Source organism: Chionomys nivalis, chromosome 17 (genome assembly GCF_950005125.1).
Source record: "Chionomys nivalis chromosome 17, mChiNiv1.1, whole genome shotgun sequence".
Taxonomy (NCBI): domain Eukaryota; kingdom Metazoa; phylum Chordata; class Mammalia; order Rodentia; family Cricetidae; genus Chionomys; species Chionomys nivalis.
Window position 1 is genome coordinate 59,030,844 of NC_080102.1, and position 22,739 is coordinate 59,053,582.

At 47.0% G+C, this 22,739-nt stretch overlaps 1 protein-coding gene across 1 annotated transcript; it reads right to left on the bottom strand.

Moving 5' to 3' along the window:
- Positions 1–19,965: 19,965 nt before the first annotated feature.
- On the bottom strand, positions 19,966–20,935 carry LOC130888444 (keratin, type II cytoskeletal 6A-like). The gene is made up of 4 exons (XM_057791328.1): positions 20,895–20,935; positions 20,530–20,754; positions 20,300–20,334; positions 19,966–20,198 (listed from the first exon to the last, which is right to left on the bottom strand). Exons 1-4 carry the CDS (start codon positions 20,933–20,935, stop codon positions 19,966–19,968), a joined length of 534 nt encoding a protein of 177 aa, XP_057647311.1.
- Positions 20,936–22,739: the final 1,804 nt, after the last annotated feature.

Genomic DNA, 22,739 nt, shown 5'->3' on the forward strand with positions numbered 1-22,739 from the left:
ACTTCAGGGCATGTCTGCAAAATGGAGTATATGGAGAGTCTTCACGTATGAAAACCCGTTCACAGTGCCTCTAGTGTGAGCGCATGTCCACTGTGTCTCCTGCAGAGGGTACCGGCACTCATGAACGTTGGCCACATGCCTGTGAGGATCCAGAAGTAACACAGCACACTTTCTTGATAAGTTCACAGTCCTGCTGGGGAGATAAAACTGAAGCATGCTGGGTAACTGAACAAGGCAACACACAATCAAGCTATCTTTGAGGCTGTCTTCTTCCAGAAGTCTCCCAGGGTATGCCTTCCTGACGACCTGTATCCCCAAAGCTACACACACTGGAGAAACCCCACTCTTGTTCATCTTGTCTTACAAATTGAAAATTATTATTATTGTTGTTACTATTATTAGTTTGTGTGTGTGTGTGTGAGAGAGAGAGAGAGAGAGAGAGAGAGAGAGAGAGAGAGAGAGAGGGAGAGGGAGAGGGAGAGGGAGAGGGAGAGGGAGAGGGAGAGGGAGGGAGAGAGGAGAGAGACTGTTGGCACCCACACATGACACAGCATACATGTGGAGGTCAGAAGACGATTTTTACGAGTTGATTCTCTCCTTCTGCTACAGATCCGGGTGGACCTCGGGTCAGGTCATCAGGCTTGCGCAGACAGAACTCTGTCACAGAGCCCTGCTCTTGGCTCCTCATTTTCTTCTTTACTGTGTCTTACATTCTTCATTAGAGCACGGATTGACGGGTTTCCAGTGTGCCTTGACCTCTTCCTCCCTGCCCCCACCCGCCCCTCTCCCTCTCCCTGTGTCTACTGTGAGCTGTTTGGCGGATGGTCAGGTCCTCTTTGATCTTGCTGTCTGATTGCTTCTTGCTGTGGTTTGGAAGGGTGGGTGAATAGGAAACAATAGCAAGGTGTTCAGACCCCATATGTGGATAAGGAAACAAGATTCAGAAAAGCTAATCTAGAGACAGGCTGATACCACCTGGTAGGTGGGAAATGGATCCAGGTGCCATACAGGCACCTTTGGGAGGCCCACAGTGCCTGGCTGATGTTCTCACCTGCCTGGAATGGCAGCTTGGCACTCAGAGGGCCGGTCTCCATCCTGGGAGCCATCTTTTACCTGGGACTCTGAGGAAGGGCTGGGCCTCTCTTGTTGGGGTTGAGACTCCTTGTTTCCACGGGAGCCCGTGAATCACAGCTTTTGTTGACACGGGCCGAGCAGAGCTCAGTTCTTTACTTGGTTGCCAGTGTACCTAGGTCCTAGTTAGGTTGGTGCATGCTTGCCTTTGCCCGTAGAAGTAGTAAACACCTTGTGTTCTTTGCTCCTCTTTGTGCGATAATCTGTCTCCCAGAGGAAGGGACGTGTTTGTTTCCTAAGCACTTAGAGTAAAGTCAGAGCCTTCTGTGGAACAAAGGCTGACTGGGCAGGGCTCAGGAGCACAGCATGGTGCTAGTCCATGGGAGGGAATGCGAGCAGATGCCCTGGCGCTTTTCCTTGAGCTGCCCATGGCAACTGGACTTTAGCACCTTCCTGGCCACTCGTCCTCCTCATGGCACCCCGTTTTCTTTCACTGTTGCCTTCTTGTTTCCCATCCACAACCACCTCTTCACTTGAATAGATGGCAAGTGCCTAGGAGAGCCGGCCTTGCGGACACACAGGTCATTAGCCTCTTTCTTTGTATTCATTTTGGGTATGTGTGAATTGGAGATCTTGTGAGTGCTAAGCTTGCCCTCTTTAAAATCTCAAAACACACTGACTCTTCGTTAAAATAGTATTTTTATTGACTCTTTGAAAACTTCATTCCTACATACAATATCTACACTCCTCTCCTACCCACTCTTTTCTTTGAATGGAGAGCACATTTTATTCTGGAAATAGATCTTAGTAACAATGGAATACCAAAAGTTGGCCATTGTAATAGAAGAAAAGGGCAACAGTAGTTTGTTTTAACGTTTTCCCCGAAGCACCTACCTACTCTTAAAACTTTCCTTCTTTGTTTTCTAACGAGGAGGTTTCTTTTTTTTAATTAATTAATTTATTTCTTTATTAAAGATTTCTGCCTCCTCCCGGCCACCGCCTCCCATTTCCCTCCCCCTCCCTCATTTAAGTCCCCCTCCCTCGTCAGCCCTAAGAGCAATCAGGGTTCCCTGCCCTGTGGGAAGTCCAAGGACCACCCACCTCCATCCAGGTCTAGTAAGGTGAGCATCCAAACTGCCTAGGCTCCCACAAAGCCAGAAGGTGCAGTGGGATCAAAACCCAGTGCCATTGTTCTTGACTTCTCAGCAGTCCTCATTCGGATGCCGGATAGTCCAAGCATGAGGTTTCTTTTGGTAATTAGTTTATTTATTTATTTATTGGTGTGTGTATGTGTGGTAACATATACACTCACAAGTGTGTGTACAAGTGCCTGTGTGTGTGCATATGTGCCTGTGGAGCTCACAGGCCAGCCTTGGATGCTGTTCCTCAGGAGTCAGCCACCTTATTTTTCCAGACAGGGTCTCTCAGTAGGGCCTGGAGCTCACTGATCAGGTGATTAGGCGATTAGGTGAGGCTTGCTGGCTGGCAAACTCCAGGTCCACCTTTCCTGACATACTGCGATGGAATTATGAGTGCGAGCCTCCTTATTGGTCTCTTTTATGTGGTCTCTGGGGATGAAGTCCAGGTCTTCATGCTTATATGACAGATACTCTACGGACGGCACTGTCTCCCAGGCCCTCAACTGTCTAAGAAGCCTTCCGGTAAGCCAGGCCCAGCTCTGACTCTCCCACCTGTCCCATGGAATGTTTGCTCTTCCTTATGTTGAGCTTTAGTGGTCTAGGTGGCCGTGTGTCTCTGGAGGGTGGGTGCTTCCTCCCCAGATGTATCTCCTCAGATCTCAGAGAGAATGGCATCACCTGACAGGAGACCTAGAGGCTCCTTTCTGTTCCCTGACCACCTGGGCTTCTCTGGGACCTTTCTTGTGCTCTGGAGGAGTGGTGACCCTAAGGACACTCTGTGTTCTGGGATCCAGAGCTGAGACAGCTGGACCCTGCGATTTCTCTCATGCCTGCCCCTTGAGCTTAGGCTGATTGCTTGGTGGAACTTGAGGTCCTTGGCAGAGTGTCGTTCCCTCGACAGGCAGTGGACTGGCAACTAGGAATGAACTTGGGAGGAGGATAGGAAGACAAGGAGACAGGCCTGTCAGGGGTGAGAAGCTAGGCGTTGTACCTAAAAGTTTTGGCTTTCAATCAGGCCAGGGCCAAGGAGGAATATGGGTAGAATGCCATTGAACAGAGGAGACTTCCTCCCCAGAGCAGGCCATTCCTGGGACATCAGAGGACCCAGGCCATAGCCACCTACCCCATTGCCTTGAGTCTCTTCAGCTCAGCAGCACCTATCCTGGGCTAACCGCCCAGCAGCACCTATCCTGTGCTAACTGCTCACTGTTATAGTTGTGGTAGGCAGTTTGAAGTAAAGCAGACAGAACCCCTCCACCCCTGGCATGCTCTGCGGGGCTGAACTGGGAGAATGTGATTTCACCAAGACAGTACATCTAGACTTGAAACTTTTTCTCACTTGACTACGCAGGAGGGTGGCCACACTTCCTCCATAGTTGGTGTACTACAAGGCAGCACCAGCCTGCCCCTAAACGGCAGCCTGCCTCAGGTCAGCCATGGTCATTGTTCTCTCATGAGCTCTGCCGGATGCCTGTGTGTAGCTTCACTCACTGTCCACTCCTTCCCACAGACTTATGTGATGGGCAGTGCAGAGTCCTCACAATTCTCCCAGGAAGTTTTAGCAGCAAAATGGTACACTCTCTCCATCTAAGAAGCAAGATGTTCCTTCCTCCATGAACAAGCATATCAGACACACCCAGAGAAGTGACCTGTGTGACACACACATTTAGACACACACCTTAACACTTACTGAACAACGGTCTACACGGGGATACGCTGGTGACAGGGCACAGCTGTGGAGAGGAATGAAACAAAGGAGCGGAAGATTTGAGCCTGGAAAGCTGTGCAGATGGGGAATCTTGGGGGGAGAAGCTGTGCAGATTGGGAATCTTGGGGCTCCGGAGGAGACAAACCTGTAACCAACCATCCAGTGACAACGCCCAGCCTCTCAGTAGCTATGCTACTTATTTTTTTCTGTCTGCTATCCCACATATGCCTAAGCCTCCCTTACCCTGTAGATCACAGAGGGACAAAGTCTGTTGTCTGTAAAACACAGTTAGATCCCTTCCTGGGGGTAGGGTGCAGATGAGATGCCAGAATTTCACCAGGGGATTTTTGACAAGTCAGGATTTAAAATGTATCTTGGCCATTCACCTCCAACCACTTCAGTGGATGCTTTGTGTTCCCAGGATGGGGCTGTTTCATCCACTTAGTCTTCTGGCTCCCATTGAGAGACTGTGGGAAGGACCTGGTAAGGGAGGAAGGTAGGAGAAATGCTGCTCTGGCTCTTCCCCGGAGGTGGGAACCTGGAAGTCCTCTGAATAAGCAAAGAGTACATTCCCTAGAAACCTGGTGTGTTGTGCACTGGCATGGAGACACAGCCTGTGGGCACAGTCTGGGTGGGCTGGGCGATACTGACGTACTGAGGGACGCTGTTGACACAACTTCATTGGCTTGCAGCTGGTGTGGAGGTGGCTGCTGAGCCTGGTGTGTGTGTCACAGCTGGGGAGGGAGCTCTGAAGCAGTCACCTCATCCCCATGACCTTGCAGCTTCCGTCTTGGTACTCAGGAACTTGGAGGTCCTGGAAACTGATTGCCCCTTGCTTTCTAGTCCTCTCTGATCCCAGTTACCTTGGAGACACTCCAGATCTTGACCCTTCCAATAAACTGCATTCTTATTTTATTTATTCTTTTAAGAAATAATGGAGGCCTTTGGGTACTGGGTACTGGGAAGCAACAGGGAGGCACGGTCACCTCAGGGATCATAGTGCAAGGGTGTCGTATAGGGGCAGGCCAGGATGTGCGGGGAGCTCAGAAATCCCTCGGAGAGCACTCTATCCTTGGAAGCTTGATTTATGAGTGAAGAGAGTCCCAGGACTGTTGTCTTCTTTCCTCAGCACAGCGCCCTGCTTCTGTGTTGTTAGCCCATGTGCCCGGAAGTGCTTGTTCTCTGTAGTTCCTATTCTCTTGTGGCTTTCTGGGCTATGGGGAAGACGAAAGGGATATATAGAAAACAATAGTCTCATGCAATGGCGTTATAACATAAATAGAAAATGTAATATTTAGACAGTGAGTAGACTGGTCTGTTTATGAACAGGCCTTGAGGACTCCAAATGAACCTTGCTCTTTCTGGTGGCTCCGTATGTCACATTTTGGGAAACACAGGAGAAAGGCACGAAGAAGAGTCTGAGAATAGGAGAAAGGTTTTGGGGGGTAGAGTTCAGCTAGCTGGGATTAAATAAGACAGAACCACATAGTTAACCCACCTAAGACGCTGAGGATGGGACTGTGTTCATTTGTTGAATGTTTACCTACCCTCCCTTCTGTGTCATACCTTTGTGGGTATTGCCCACCTGAGCGCCTCTGGGTATGGGGCTGTGCTTTGTTCTCCAGAAAGGTTTGTCTCATGAAACTCTCAGAATTGTGCTAGGAATTGCTCTCCCCTTCAGATGGCACGATACCCAGGTGAGCTGCTGGCACCAAATCAGCAACACTGATCATGAAGACAATGAGAGCAATGGTGTTGGAACACTGGGAGCCGCTATGCTGGTAATGATCGACTGAAGGCACCTGGAGAAGGGGAACCTCTCTCTGTTCTGCCTTTAGAGGGTGCGAACTCAAAAGCCCAGATGCAGAGGGATAGGTTAGTCTGTGACTCAGCACGGCAGCGGAATTAGTGTCTTTGAAGAGGAGCTTGACTGAAGGCCCTTTCAGTTAGTCAGCTTTCTTGATATGCAATCGGGGTAAGTGACTGGCATGCAGCTCCGGGGTGTGAAGCAGACATGCGCTGGACTCGGTGGGGAAACATCCCTGAGCAGAGCACTCTGCATCTGAGCCTCTTGGACACTGGGCTCTTTCCTTCATGGAAAAAGGAGAAATGGCAGGTGGTCTGTGGGCAAGGCTCTCGTGCTCTCTGTGGGATTCCTGCCCTTGCCTACTGGGCTGTGCTCCCACCAGACTAACAAGAGACAGATGTCCCTTAAAGGACACAGCCGAGAGTGCCTCTCACTCACCCAGCACCACCTTATTAAGCAAGAGTTGAGCAACCTCGAGTGAGCTCAAAGACTCATGAAAAATGACGAATGGGTTGGGAAATAGCAGGTGTGAAGAAGGGGGAAGGTACTTGTGACAGCCCCCCCCCCCCGTGTGTTGCTTTGCTGTTGCTATGGCAACCAATCAGGGACTCCTTTAAGGAAGGATTCACTGAACTTTCAATGGGCTTCTGTGTTCTAGCACTAACTGGGGAGAGACTCTTCGAGAGGTTGCAGAGATTTCTGGAATGACTAAGGAAATGCGACTCTGCAATGGATGGGAGTGGGCTTTCGCTGTTTGTTTTATTTTTTGTTTGTCCCACTTCTCATTTCTACAAGATAAACACCTATGTTCTCTGTCCAGATGACATTGTGAAAGTGGTATTTTCGGTATATCCCCTTAAAGACGCAAGTACTCATTTTGCCTCTCTGAAGTTGAGCCTGACAACTGCACACACTTACACCCTTTTCTGCCCCCTTGCCTCTTGCTCTCGGTCTCTGCAGTGTGGTGGCAGCAGTGGCGATGGTGTGTGTGTGCGCGCGCGCGTGCCTGTGTGTGTGTATGTCCATCATTCTGGATTTCATAGGTTAGAATTTTTCAAAGATAGGTACAAAAGTCAACTAAAGTCAACATTTAATGTGCCGATCTTAGTTTAGGCTGTTCTTCAATGTCCAGAATTTTGCCGTGCCACAGACAGCCATATCTATGTCTATAAGTGACCTCTGGACCACTAAACATCCAAAGGTACAGAAAAGCAAATAATGAGGTTTTAAAGATTTTTAGAAGCAAAATAATTTGGCAGCAGAAGCCGATGACAGACATGTTCTACTCCTCATCTCCAAAGAATAAAGAAGCCTCAGAGCAGGGGAACATGGTTTCAGAGGCACAAAAGGACTCTTGGAAAATGATGGATAGAAAATAAAGCTTGGCTAGAGCCCAGAGCTGAAGAGGGAGAGAGTGGTAGTACAGAAAGCCTGAGAAAAGCTCCCATTCATTTTCCCCCAGCACAGGCTGGAATTACCAAGCTATAGAGTAAGCATTGCTTAGCCTTTGCCCTCAGTGTAGGTGTATTTGTCACCAGTTGACATCATCATCCAGCATGGTGTCTCAGGTGAGGAACCTGATCCCTAATTCCTCTCTTAGTATTCTGGGACAGCTGTATCTCCCCCAGAGGGCAAGCAAGGTGTAGAAGGCTGGAGGGAAAAGGCAGGTCCTGTCCATGGTCAGAGCGGGAGGTAACAGAGTGGTGAGACCAAGCCTCCCTGTGGGGTGAATTCCAGCATAGATTCGGCAGCAGCCAACCCCAACATCCTGAACTTCCTATGTGCTGTTTTAAAGCTTGGTTTTTCACTCTCATTTAGCGGAATTGAGCACAAGACCAAGGCACGGAAATCAGTACTTTTCCCTATGGACTGCCTTGGACGTGAAAACAGCTGTATCTCACAACACAGAAGCGATGCTAAACCTAGGGATGAACAACAGCGTCGGCGGCAAACAGCCTGGAAGTGCTGTAAGTGAACACGGAGGCTGGCGATGCACGTACAGCTCTGGCGCTACCGCTACCGACGGTGAGATCAGAGCGCTCAACGGAACCAAGGAGAAACAGCAGTGATTTTGGCAGACCACAGAAGTGGTACTCCATCGGGACGGGGGGGGGGGGGGAGGGGGGGAGGCTCTTCACCTCTCAGAGCAGCAGAGCACAAGAAGCAAAGTCGCAGGCGTCTCGTCTTCCACTCCCGAGAACTCACCACCATTCATATTGTGACCTATTTGCCTTTGGCCTGTTTTCCCTTCGAACAACCTACCTATAAGCAGAGTAAATACAACATATTTTAAAACAACTCACGGCTACCAGAACGGGCCATCAGCTAGTGCTGTCATTTTCTTCCTGCAAGGTTAGGACACATAGAAAGGGGTGTGTCTCTCTGTGCGTGTGCATACGTGCTTGTGTGCTCGTGCATGTGTGCGAGTGTGTGCATGCACGTGTGTGTGTAATGTACAAAAAAAGCCCAGGAGAATCCAGTGCTGGTATTTCACCAAGGCTGGGTTACCAGTGAAGGAAGGTGTGCAGTGTGATTATTGGTCTTCGTTGACAGCTTGGCTGGATTGGTAAGATATCCCCATCCCCATCCCATGCCTGTGTGTGCATTTCTAGAAAAGGGGCATGAGAGACAGTGACAGGGGGAGAAAGGTGAGACCTAGGGAGCCATGACCTCAGTCCCCGTGAACCCTCAGTGTGGGGACAGGTCACAGAGAATCCCTGGTAGAGTGGTCCCTGAAAGGAGCCATTGTGACCACAGTAAATGCTCCCTCATGCTGTGCTCATGCCTGGCATCATGGAGGAGGGGGAGCACTCACCTGCACTCCTCTCCTTCCAGCAGCTTCCTGTAGGTGGCGATCTCCACATCAAGGGCCAGCTTGACATTCATGAGCTCCTGGTACTCCTTCAGCAGCCTGGCCATGTCCTGCTTGGCCTTCTGCAGGGCGTCCTCCAGACCTTCCAGTTCCTTCTTCCCTAGAACTCGCGGGAATCTGGGCACAGTAGCACTGAGATTACAAATGTGTGCCGCTGTGCCCAGCTTCCCATGAATTCTGGGGTTTAAATTCAAGTCCTCACTCTTACGCGACACATTCGCTGTCCGCTGTGCTGTCTCCCTAGTCCCCAAGGACTGTTTCTGATGATCACTCGTGGGTTCTGCACTTTCCTATACCTTAACATGCCCGTATTGAGAGCGAAGGGCACTCAGAAGACTGCCAGGCCCGTGCCTTCTTCCCTTGCAGACACCCTCACAACCTTGTGTTCTTTATTTCTCTACTCCTGCTTTGATCCCATTTCCCCTGGAATCTCCATCGGTTCTGGCTTAGTTCTTCTTTTCCAGTCTGTTACCGTGTGAAACCGCAGTCCCTGGTTCTCCTGTCATGAAGTTCAGCCTTACGATCAAACAGCTCTGAGCAGCTGGAGTTGGCTCTGTTGGGTGATGGGTCCATTGATTCTGTTGGATCTCTCTTCCCTAAGTGTGGGGATCGCATGGCCTCTCCTCCCCAGTGCTTCTTCCCTGCCAGCAAGTATTTCTGAGTCAGTTGTAGATACATGCTTAGGACAAGCGGTATTTCCGTCCATATTGCCCCAACATGTTGCTTCTTGACCTGTTTGATCTCAGATCTCATCTCCTGTGTCATGTGTGTTCTCAGAACTCCCTTTCCTGATGGTGTACAGGTCCTCCCTGTGTCTGTTTTCTGTGACGGCAGAGGTTCATGCTGTGGTCCACAAGAGAGACAATATGTGGATTTTACCTGTGGATGTTTTCACTTCTGAATCTAGTATACACTAACCTATGGTTCCTCCTCAAGACTTAGGCAATTTGGTGTTTTGGATTCTTAATATTCTTAATTAGGAGATAACAGATTGGGTAACTCTCTTAGAACGTGTCTGTACTGTATCCGGAAAGTCAGTGTTGAGAGATGATTAAAGTCGGCCCTGGTCCTCGGTGTGTTTATTACAGCTTCCAGTGTTTCTCTGTCTTTTCTGTGTGTGTGAATGAGTGGGTTTCTGATTTTGAGGCTTCACTTGGACTCTTTTCCTTCTGTTATGTGTCTTGTCCAACTCCTATGTGATAGTTTGTCTTTTATCTTGTTATATTTTATTATAATATCATAGAACCCTGTTTGTTTTCCAATCAGTGACAGAAAGGGAAGACAGGCGAGTGGAGGAGGGGGCAGTTGGAGTTGAGGGAGGGGAAACTGTAATCAGAACATATTATGTGTGAAAAAAATCTATTTTCAGTAAATGAAAAAATGTGCTGGGGAGAGAGAGAGAGAGAGAGAGAGAGAGAGAGAGAGAGAGAGAGAGTTAAGCAATTGTGTCTATGTTCTTATCTGTTGCACTTTTCTTCCTGCCTCTGGGTTCTTGGCTGCTTAGGGGAGAGTCTCTCTCCCAAGTGCAGGGCAATTTGCTGCGAGAGGACCCAGGCTTCTTTTCAGAGCATTTCTAACTCCCAATGATGTCAGAATTCTTCTGCAGCTCAGGGGATGGGTCTGGGATTCCTCAGTAGCTCTTGGCTCACTGTGCACCCTGGTCTGATATCAGGACTCAGCTCAGCTTGGTTCCCTCTGAGTGACATCATCATTCCATCTTCATATTTACAAAAAGAAGGGCGCAGCAGATTGAACCAGCAAGTAGATAAGCAGATGACACTTTCCATAAATTATATAATTATATATACACAAACATATATACACTATATATGTATGTATGTATGTATGTATACAGTCCTTGTCACTTCTTTCACAAAAGTGTGAAATCATTACTGACTAGTTCACTAAAAAACAACCCAAAACTCTCTTAGAACCCCCATAACTCCTTCTGGTCTTCTGCTTTTTGTTTGTTTGTTTTGCCTTTTGGTAACAATTTGTGATTTATTTGCCAAGAATTAGTGCCCATTTCTCAACCCAGGTCCCAGTCATTCTGAGGTGAGGTTTGAGATGTGGCCATTCTTTTCTTTGGCTCACTCCTTTCTGTAGTCTCCTACCACATCCTGCAAGGTCCTCAGATGCAAGTCAATCTGTCCTTTGTGTCTTTTGGGGAGTGTGACTGCACCCTTGACAGCTTCCTGTCCTGTTCCTGCAGCAGGGAACTGCTAATGCAGCCTCGACAGCTTACTGTTCTGCTCCTGCAGCAGGGGAGTGCTGATGCAGTTTTGACTGCTTTCCTGTCCTTCTCCTGCAGCAGGGGAGTGCTGGTACAGCCGCGCCAGCTTGCTGTTCTGCACCAGCAGAGGGTCCATCTGATGTCTGGATCCTTGTTCTCCTGGAGGAGAGACAGTGGTCCTGTATAGAGCAGAGGCAGGGACACATCTGTGTGCCAGGTTCTCAGTGGGTCTGGCTTCCATACTGCAAAGCTGGCACATACTGAGGCTGAGGGAGCTGCCATTCAAACTCTTCTCTGTGCCATTCTGATCCTCTAGAGGAATTCCACCCTCTAGATCACAACTCTCTAAACCATGACCTATTTGTGGTCATGTAACTGCATTTGGGAATTATGAGATATTTGGCAACAGTGAAAGGGTCGGTATGTACTGACTGAAAATTAACTCAAAATTCAAAGGCATTAAGAATCCTGGGCATTTCTGGCAGTACTCAGTGTTGAATCATGTGGCTTCAGTGCAGTCTTGACTCTGGACACACACACACACACATGCACAGCTCGTGCATTTTTATCAGGAATGCCACCATATAGCACCAATAGGCCTGCCTGAAGCAACCTCAGATTCCAGACTACTGTTTGTTATAGATGTCAGTGTTTTACCATGACTACAAAGTTTTCTGCTCTTAAGAAAATGAGAGACTTGAGCCCTTTCCGACCACCATCCTTCAACATTGGAGTATCAAATTAGTATATCTTTGGATTATATTGTAAATATCTGATTTTAAAAGTTGGTGTTTGAGTTACTGGCTTAAATTCTGTTAAGAAAATTCAATTATATTTGGTTTGAGATTAGGACAGAATCTCTAACAATTTCATGAAGTCCCTATACACCCTTCTGCCATTTTATATATAAATAAACCAGTCACAATTTCGTTCATGTCCAAGTAAACGAGTGCATTTGTCTCAGTACACCAATTTGGTTTGTCTTTAATAAATGGTAAAAAAAATGTGTATGCCACAGAATTGTTTCGGCCTTCCCCTGTAACCAGACGGGTGAACATCCTAACTGTCAGCATAGAGCCCTCATCCCATACCTACTGGAAGCAGATGCAGCGATCGACAACCAAGCACCAGGCCAAGCTCTGGGACTCCCGTTGAAGAGAGTGAGAGGGACATGTGAGTAAATAGATTTCTATAAGACTTGGTATCAAATGTTTGACTTGTGTTATGTGTTTTATGTGTATTTAGAATCAGGGTCATGTAAAACTTTCTTGGGCAAAACATGATGACCATCAGGAACAATTTAAGTCCTGGTTTTCTTAGCCTGGCTTTCTGATGCCAGCAGAGCCCCATCCAGGTTTGGGGTCTCAGCAGCTCGACAGCTTTCCCCGAGAACAGTTGAAACCTCCATCAGCTTCACAGTGAGTCCGACTGGAAGCACCCACAATGTGCACAGAGGCGCAGGGGCAAGGCTGCTTCCTGGCACCCGCCAATACCCTCCTCCAGGAATAGGCCGTGTGCTTTCCCAGGACGACTAATGAGCAAACTGCTAGAGAAGCACCGGCAGGCGTGGCTTAGGCTTAAGCTGAACCCTGTTGCCAAAGAGGCTGCAGATGTGGAGGTGAGAAGCTGAGAGCTATGAGGATGAGAAGGGGATGACCAATGACTGCCTCTGCAGGGGCCACATCTGGAGACAGATGCTACAGCCTTCGTCCCACTTCCTGACTCCAACTCTCTCCTTGCTTCCTTCTTCTTCTTCCTCCTCTTTCTTCTAAAAAGTGTCTACGTCTGTGTGTGCGTGCATGTGTGTGTGCGTGCATGTGTGTGTGTGCATGTGTGCGTGCATGTGTGTGTGCATGTGTGTGTGCATGTGTGTGTGCATGTGTGTGTGTGCATGTGTGTGTGTGTGCATGTGTGTGTGTGCCTTAGAAGGCCAGAGGTTTCAGATTCCCTGGAGCTGGAGCTACAGACAGTTGTGAGCTGCCCAATATATTAAGGTGTTAGGATTCAAACTTGGGTCCCCTGAAGGAGCAGTAAGTATTCCGACCAGCTGCACCATCTCTCCAGCTCCATGCCAGCTCTTCTCAAGGCCAGCTGCAAGGCTGAGTTATATCCCAAGGAATCTCCAGGGTAGTCTCCTGGGCCCAGGAACAGCCTGCTCTCAGTAACTATTCCCTTCTCTGACCCTGTTGCTCCGCGCTCCACCTCTGGTCTGGGCCCGCATGCAGTGGCACCCTTGGGTTTAGACACTGTGGCTGGGGTCCACAGCCTCTGTGCCGGGTCTCAGGAGACTACGGTCAAGTGGACTGCAGTACGTCCTTTAGCACAAAGTCCTTAGGCTTCAGCGTGTCACTGAAACTCCTTCATTGTCGCTTCTGGTCTGAATGCTAGAGAAGAGGATTGGCTAGCCTCCTTTGGAGGGCAAAGGAATACCAACCAGCCTCGCCACCAAGCACCCTATGGGACCTCACATGTCTGTGCCATTGGCAAAGGACTTTTTCTTCTCCTGCAGTCCTCATTGGGTGGAGGGATGGGGTACAATGCTTCCTCTCAATGGGCCTTAAAGTCAGAGACTGATCCCAGAGTCCTTTCTCCTGGGCAGCAGAAAGGGTAACCAGTTTCATCTCAGATGGTCTACAATTAAAGCATGGCCTGGAAACCATTTCTAATATCCTTCTCTACTTAAAAACATTAAAAAAAAAAAAGACAGGTCCCCATTCTGTAGATGAAACTGACCTTGAACTTGTGGCAATTTCCCTGCCTTAGCCTCTTACGTGCTGGGATTATACACATGAGCCACCAACCCTGGCCTCTTACACCTTTTTAATATATATTTTACATTAAAAATTTAAGAAGAGCCAGGCACGGTGGCACACACCTTTAATACCCGCCAGTGCTCAGGAAGTAGAAGCTCTGGGAATTAGAGGTAAACCTGGTCTACAGAGTGAGTTCTAAGCTAATAGGCTATATAGCGAGACCTTGTCACAAAAACTAATTTTGAAGGAACACAAATTTTAAAATCTTACAAGTGGGTTGGGCTTATGCCAACTTGAGATAATTGATATTTTCATGTGCACCCTCTCCTTCTCCCCTTTCCGTCTATCTGTCCGTTCGTCCCTCCTCCCCTGCTCTCTTCTCTCCCTTCAGCATGCCTCCCTTTCTTGTATGGTCGTTTTGTAAGTCTGCTTATAAAGTTAGTGCTGGTTAAAAATGCAGAAGCCACTCTGAGGTATCATCTGAGCTGTTTTGTCTTTTTAAAACCTTAATTTGGAATCGGTTATAGTTACAGAAAGCCATGAAGCCAGCACAGAGGGATGCTATGTAGTCAAACCCAGCTCCCTTTGCATCAATAGACTTCACATTGACATCTCATTCATTACAGTTATGAGCAAATATAAATATGCTCTCAAGGAGTCCTTACTTCATGTCCTTAGTGTTTGGCCTTTGCTGGATGCAGGGTACTCTAGCACGATTCCATCATCTGTCCCTTGTCTCTTCTTTCCAGAGACAGCTTGTCAGGTTTTTGATGCTTTGATGGCCTTAATAGTTTTGGGGAGCAGTGGCCCTGTGTTCTATAGAATATTTGAATTGTTCTTTGAAATGGTGGTTTCAGCAGGGGTTCGGAGATTCTTGGAGGAGACCCAGAGCTGAGGCTTCCTCTGATAATGTGATAGTGTCAATAGGTCACGTCCCTGTGGATGGAGCGCTGAGTCACCTGGCTAAGGCAGCTCCCCAATGTCTCGCTGTAAAATGCCCCTTCACCTCCTTCCCACACCGCACCTTTGGCAAGAAGTTCTTCATCCCAGCCTACACCTGGGAGGCGCTGCACTCTGCCTAGCTGAGCGGGGAATACTTGCACAAACTGTCTGCAATGCCTTTATGTAAAAGTTCCCGATCTTGTGTCCGATTTCTTTCTTTATCTGTTTTGTGTGTTATTATGTGGGCTCATGAGCACTTCCTTTGTACTTTGGGTCATAATCTGAGATAGTTATTTATCTGACAAATGGCTTAAATCATTCTAATTTAGTCACTGGGGCCTCTGGTCACCGTGAGCGGGTTTTAGGGCTGACAGGTTTTATTTCTTCCTTACTTCCTGTCATGGCCAGATGCACTTAGAGCCTTCCCCCAACCAGCCATTTCTCTGAGGGGCTTTTTCTCCTGGTTGTATCAGTCAGGGATCTTCAGAAACACAGGACCAGTGGAACAGTCGTGCATGAAGACTTTCACTGTACCTAACTGTCTTGCCTAATTATGAAGCTAAGAAAGTCTGGAGGTCAGATGCCTCTGCTTAGCCAGGAAGACCCAGAATCCAGTTTAAAGGCCTTGATAGGAAAGCTCCCTCTTACTCAGAGCAGGGTCAACCCCTCTGCTCACTCTACTCCAGTCTTCTGCTGATGGAATGAATGAAGGCCACTAACAGTGTGGGGGCAATGGGCTTTGCTCAGCCTCCTCTCCAAATGTAAACCTCATCGTAAACATCCTCATGGAAATACCCAGAATAATATTCAATCAAGTATCTGGGCACTCTGTGGTCCCTTCACATTGACACATGAGGCTCATAATGATATTAGGCCATAGCACTAAGAATAAAGATCTAGACACTAGATACATTCAATGATGCTAATCACAGTCTCTAGACCCTGTCAGGTAACTGAAAGGGAACTATATATAAAAATATATACATATATATAATTCATTTATATATATGGCATTCATTTATATATGCCATCCATTTATAAATAAGCCATTCATTTATATATATGGTGTTCACTTGTACATATGGTATTCGTTTGTACATACGGTGTTCATTTGTACATATGACATTCATTTGTACATATGGTGTTCATTTGTTTTTGTAGTGCTGGAGAATTAGGACAGGGCCTTGCATGTGCTGAGCAACTCCACATCATTAGTGTCATGGTCCTTCCGACCTCTCCTGTGCTCACCTACAGAGAATCTTGAGAAATGTAGCGCAGAGTGGTGTCACCCATTTGCTTAAATGTCCTGTTTCACAATCCACATTATAATGATTAATTCTCTGTGCCAACTTAGGTACCCAGATATCTGGGTGTGACCACAAATGTATTTCTTTGAGATTAACTCTGCAATGGTAGAGTGAAGCAAACTGCCCTCAATAATGAGAATAGGTCTGATCAAATTAATTGAAGGAACTACCAGAACAAAGAGGCTGAGTCAGAGGGCATTCCCTTTGCCTGACTACCATTGACGGGGCATTGTTTTATCTGATTAAAGTAAATACTGGCTGTTCTGGGTCTCCAGCTTGGTAGGTATAGATATTGTTACTTGTCAGCCTCCAAAATTACTCCCACCAAATATTTAATAAAGCATTGAGCCCTCTCTCCTCCTAGCACACCTTCCCTCTGATGGGGTAGATAAACGGTTTCTCTGTTAGTTACTGACTCAAACACGTGTACAGTGTGTTCAGAATTCTCAAGCCGTGTCCCCATAGGGCCATGCAGTGCTCACAGAGAACCTTTCCTGTAGTCTCACTCATTCCAGGGTCCGTCACGCTCTCCTTCCCGCTTCAGTGAGATGTGGAATACAGTTGGATTATTTTATCTCATGGTGCATTCCCTTGTGCGTTGTCTCAAACTTACAAATCATTGTGGGGAGAAGGTTCTGGGGGTGATGGTTCAATCATTAAAGAGCTTGTTACAGTCTTGAGGGCTTGAGTTTGACGTTCAGCGTTTGCATACAAGCCTCGCGCTACAGAACATGCATTAGACATCCAGCTTGGTGAGCTCCAGGTTGAGAAAGAGACTCTGAAAAATCATGTTTAACTGAATTCATTGGGGATTTCATACCTGTCTATAATGTGTTTTGATCACATTTACCCTTGACTCCTCCTCCCCCACTGCACAGTGTCTCTTTCTCTCCCCTTCTCTCACCCACAAAGTGTAATTTGTGTTTCCCATATACACACGGGTGTCAGGCCCCCACTGGAACATGGTTGACCTGTCAGGGCACATCCTTAAAGAAAACCGACTCTCTCCACCTCAGACTTTTTTTTTTTTTTTTTTTTTGAGACAGGGTTTCTCCATAGCTTTTGGTTCCTGTCCTGGAACTAGCTCTTCTAGACCAGGCTGGCCTCGAACTCACAGAGATCCGCCTGCCTCTGCCTCCCGAGTGCTGGGATTAAAGGTGTGCGCCACCACCGCCGGGCTCCGCACCTCAGACTTTTAAATCACTGAAAGGAGGCTTCTGGAGAATGGCTCAGTCACAGGCACGAGGGCTTGAGTTCGAGCCCCAGCACAATTGTCAATAGTTCCTCGGCTCCCGATGGGAGCGCCGGACACACCCTCTCATCCATGCTTGAATGCTGACTGGCTCGCTCTCAGGCAGGTAGCAGCTAACCACAGCCGCTGTAAGTCCACACGGGTAGTGTCCTGTCATGTCTAGAGGACACCATTTTGTTCTACTCCTCCCCATGAGTCTTTCTTTCCCCTCTTCTGCGATGCTCTCTGAGACTTGGAGGGAGAGGAGGTGATGACATGTGTGCCCCACTTATGGCCAAGTACTCCATGGAGAAGTTGAGACTTTTGTTGCATTTTCTTCAAGTTCAGGAACTTGCCCTCTACTCTGTGTGCAGTGAAACTTTTTATTTACTTTAACTTGTAAGGGTGTTGGGCTGTGTGGTCTGTACCTCTTCTGCATTGCTGATATGGCTTCTTATTTGGCATTTTAAGATACTCTATTCTAGTGATTGATTTTGAATGTTGAACTCGTCTTACTCATTGGAATGGACCCTGGTTACTCATGATGTAGAATCTTTTGTATATGCCACAGCTCTCTATTTAGTCCACTTGTGTTGACCCCTTTTGTGTAATGCTTATAAGAGGTATTAATTATGGTTTTCCTTTTTTCAAGTAACTCTATCTACTCGCATTGTTAGAACAATATGGGCTTAAACAGACTCCTTGTGTGTCTGTTTCCTAGAGGTTGTGGCTGGTGCCGTTTCATCTGTTCATGTTGGCATATTTAGGCAACGAACACATCTCCTAGGTTTGACTGCTCGTAGTTGGTGCATGGCTACCCTGACCATTTCTCCGTGTCTTACTATTTTGCAGCTTTTGTGGTCTGGTTACATTTCGCCAAACTTGTCAAATGCATTGACATATAGACTCAAAATTTTACTTTATGATACCATAGATTTTAAAGTATATTAAGATTTTAAGCCAAGGACAATGGCACTAGGTTTCGATCCTAATACATGAACTGGCTTTGTGGGTGCTTAGCCTGTTTAGAGGCTCACCTTCCTGGACATAGATAGAAGACCTTTGTCTTCCCGCAGGGCAGAGAATTTGGACTGCTCTTCAGTATCGAGAGGGAGGGGGAATGGTGTGGGGGGAGGAGAAGAGGAGTGGGGATAGGGGGAGGGGACTGGGGGGAGGAGGCAATATTTGGGAGGAGGGGAGGGAAATGGGAAACGGGGAGAAGGTGGAAATTTTAATTAAAAAAGAATAAAATAAATAAATAAATAAATAAAAAGATTTTAACTCTATCTAGGTTCACATATGCAATAAGATGTACATCTATACATGCACGTTGTGAGTTATTATCCTTTCCATTGTTCCTTTTGAACATAGAATCACATGTGGGGTGTGTGGGATTGTATCAGCCACGGCATGCCTGATACTGGGGAAGAAAGTGGGGCGGCGCTCATGTTAAAAGGGGAGGTGACATTTGGGTAGGGGGATGATTAGGAGTGTACACATGAGGATAGCTATATGCCAGGATTCAGAATTACTTTACATAAAATAATCAAATAAAATGGATCAAAATATTGTAGTTTAGAGGTCTAGATTACTTTGGTTTCTCTGACAGCTAAAGGGTTAAAAGGAAGGAAAAAATCTTGAGTGCTACGTACAGATAAAATGGATCTCTCAGACACAGCAGAGATAATCACTCCAGGAAAGAAAGGGTTTGATTCTGGGTGAGGAAACACACACACACACATACACACAGACACACACACTCAGACGCATTCATACATACATGTGCACAGTCTCTCTCCTTCACACACACACACACACACACACACACACACACACACACACACACAGCTTTTGCTTTAATTAGGCGGGGATCCATTTCTCCAGCAGATATTTTGAGTGAGGTTAGGTGCAGAGAGACACATAGACACAGGAAACAAGGCCATATTGTTTGCCTAGTTCGAGCAGTCCATACATACAGGTTCACATGTGTAAAATCAAGCACCAGTGGAAGGGATGTTTTTTATATAAAACCTATGAAGAGGTGCAGATCTCATCTGCCCGTCCATCTCAAGCCACCACACACTGAGGTATTAGATGAAGTCCAGGGACGAAGCCCAGCTTCTGGAAGACGTGGAAAGACTGTATGCAAGCACCGTGACATTTTACACAAGAATCCAAAAGCACGTGTGATTTTGGTATCTGCAAAAGTCCCATAATTAATATGGTACGGATAACATATGAGAACTACATCAAATATGGCAGGTCAAACTCCTCCAGCTCTGCTGGATGTGGAGGGAGAGGGAACACGCAGGGAAAGGAGGCTGAGCGTCAGGATGCCTTAATGCAGGTTTCCAGACCTTCCACAGAGGCAGAGAATGAAAACCTTAGGGTTTCCATTTTCATTAAAAGAAACTGTATCACTTGAAAAAGCAGAAGAAACTTTAGTGTCATACAGCATTTTCTAAATCTGCTTTATTTAGGAGTTACAAGAAACCAAAGAGCTGAGAAAAAAATCACATGGTTAGATTCTGTACATCACCGGGTTAATCACCAGCTTCTGCCATGGAGATTCACAAAAATCAGAACCCAGGAAGTGATTGCCAACATGAAAGGGGCATAAATCATTCTGTTGTCTTACGTAGTTTGAAGGTAGAGTTCAGAAGCGTACATCTGCTGGTTCAGTGACACAGCGAGTGACAAGATTCAGTGGATCACGATGTGAAGTCAGAGGTTGGCATCCTGAAGAAGAAAAGGGCTTGGAAACGTGTGTAGGGAAGCAACGATGGCACAGCTCTCAGCCGTAGCCGGAGAGCAGAGGAGGAAGGCAGCAGGGACAGCACCTGAGCACACACAGGGCTCTGCCAGAGCGCCTGGGGAGCAGACAAGCTCAGTGACAGGGACTTCAGTGCCGGTAGCTCTTCCTGCTGGAGGAGGTGGTGGTGTACTTGATGGTGGAAGAGCTGCCACCAGAGGAGCTCAGGCCACCACTGAGGCCTCTGCCACTGCCAGAACTGAAGCCACCTCCAAGGCCATGGCTGCTGCCGTAGGAGTAGCTGCTGCCTCCTCCCAGGCCCAAGCTGCTGCTGGCACCACCTGCACTGCCATAGCCGCTGGACATGGTGGACTGCACCACAGCTGTGAAGAGGACACAGGGGACAGCGGACACTGTGAGCCTGCTCTGTCCAGAGAGTCAGGCACAAGGCAGGGGAAGGGGAGGCGGCAAGCAGTGTACTTACAGATGTTGACGGGTCCAACGCCTTCACCATTCAGCCTAGAATAGGAAGAGAGCAGATGAGAAGGTGAGACCTAGGGAGCCATGACCTCAGTCCCCGTGAACCCTCAGTGTGGGGACAGGTCACAGAGAATCCCTGGTAGAGTGGTCCCTGAAAGGAGCCATTGTGACCACAGCAAATGCTCCCTCATGCTGTGCTCATGCCTGGCATCATGGAGGAGGGGGAGCACTCACCTGCACTCCTCTCCTTCCAGCAGCTTCCTGTAGGTGGCGATCTCCACATCAAGGGCCAGCTTGACATTCATGAGCTCCTGGTACTCCTTCAGCAGCCTGGCCATGTCCTGCTTGGCCTTCTGCAGGGCGTCCTCCAGCCCTTCCAGCTTGCCCCTGGCATCCTTGAGGGCCATCTCGCCACGCTGCTCAGCTTCAGCAATGGCAGTCTGAAGGTTGGCACACTGGGCAGAGAAAGAAAGAAAAACAAACTTGCATGGTGGTTCTCTCGAGAGGGTGAACAGAAGATCTTTTCTCCTAGTGAGCAAGAGTCTAGAGGACAGAAAATAATGGACGACAACCTCTGACTTTTCTGTCTTTCATACCAGCTTTTGACGTGGTTGATCTCAGATTTCAGCCTCGGAATCATGCGACTGGGACCAGCTTGGTGCTGTGCAGATCAGCCTCTTGTCTATCTGCTGTGACCTGCAGCTCCTTGTGCTGAGGGTCAACTGAAGGGAGAACATTTATATTAAGATTTACATTCAAAGGCAAATTCACTTCTAACTGGCCTGCACTATAATTGCCGTAGTAACTTTTCCTCAGGAGAAGGTCTAGGAGGATGTGGGCTACATCGATCTCTTGGGACTAAGTGTTCTGCGATCTCATGAGGACCTGTATTCCCAGTACGACAACTTTCCTTCTACATCCGGGTTCCTTTGATCCTCGGACTACAACTTCATTCTTTAATGCAAGTCAAGGCCCATCTGCTATTACAGGAGCCCAGTTCCTTCCTAGTAGATATCTAACCTCCAATGATGTCCGAGACTTATGGAATTCATTGTGGGTCCAGTTTTTCTTCATCAGGCTCCACCTAAATACTCACTTTCGTCTGGTACGAAGACTCGGCTTCAGCACGACTCCTCTGAGCAATCTCTATGATATCTGAAGGTAGATCTCAGGAAACATAGGATTTCTTCATAAGTAATTCATCATTACTCTAAAGACAGGCTGTTTTGTATGTATGTAGAAAATGACTGTATGTCTTAATATCCATACATATATATTTACATTAAAAATTGTTCAAGGGACTGTAAAGATGGCTGACTTGTGAAGAACACTTGTTGCTCTTACAGAGCCCCAGAGTTTAGATCCCTACATCCCCATGGTTGGCCACAGCTATCCATAACTTCAGTTCCAGGGAATCCCATGTCTTCTTCTGACTTCTGAGGGCACCAGATACACACGTGTTACATACACTTACATTAATGAAAATAGTTCTATTCATGAATAAGGTAAATATAAAACAGAAATGATAGAGTTTTCCAATACCCTTATTATTATTATTACTATTTTTTAATTGTTTTTTTGAAACAGGATATCGTTGTGACTTTTGGAGCCTGTCCTTGATGTTAAAGTAGGTTTATTAGATGCGCCAGAAGGATACAGCCTGTTTTTTTGTTTTTTTTGTTTGTTTGTTTGTTTTTGATTTTCGAGACAGGGTTTTTCCGTAGCTTTTGGTTCCTGTCCTGGAACTAGCTCTTGTAGACCAGGCTGGCCTCGAACTCACAGAGATTCGCCTGCCTCTGCCTCCCGAGTGCTGGGATTAAAGGCGGGCTGGATACAGCCTGTTTTTACACTCATTCTGTGTCTTTATATTGGGGAATTGAAACCATTGATGTTCAGAGTTATCAATAAACAGTAGTTTTTTATTCATGTTATTTATCTGTGTGTGTTAGTTGTAGAATGTGTGTGTGTGTGCATGTGTATGTTTGTGTATGTGTGAGTGTGTATGTTTCCCCTCTTTCAGTTTGCTGGTCTGAGATTATTTATTCCTTGTGTTTTCTGGGATATACTTAACTTCTTTAGATTGGAGTGTGCCTTCTAGTGCCTTCTGTAGGGCTGGATTTGTATATAGATATTGCTTTAATTTGGTTTCATCATGAAGTATCCTGCTTTGTCCATCTGTTGTGATTTACTGGATATAATAGTCTGTGCTGACACCTGTGGTCTCTTAGAGGTATAGAACCTCTTTCCAGGCCCTAATGGCTTTAGAGTCTCCTTTGAAAAGGCAGGTGTAACTATGATAGATCTGCCTTTATATGTTACTTTTCCTTGCAGCTTTTAATATTCTTTCTTTGTTCTGTACGTTTAGTGTTTTGATTATTATCTGTGAAGAATAGTTTCTGATCCACTCTATTTGGTGTTCTGTATACTTCTTGCAGAAGACATCT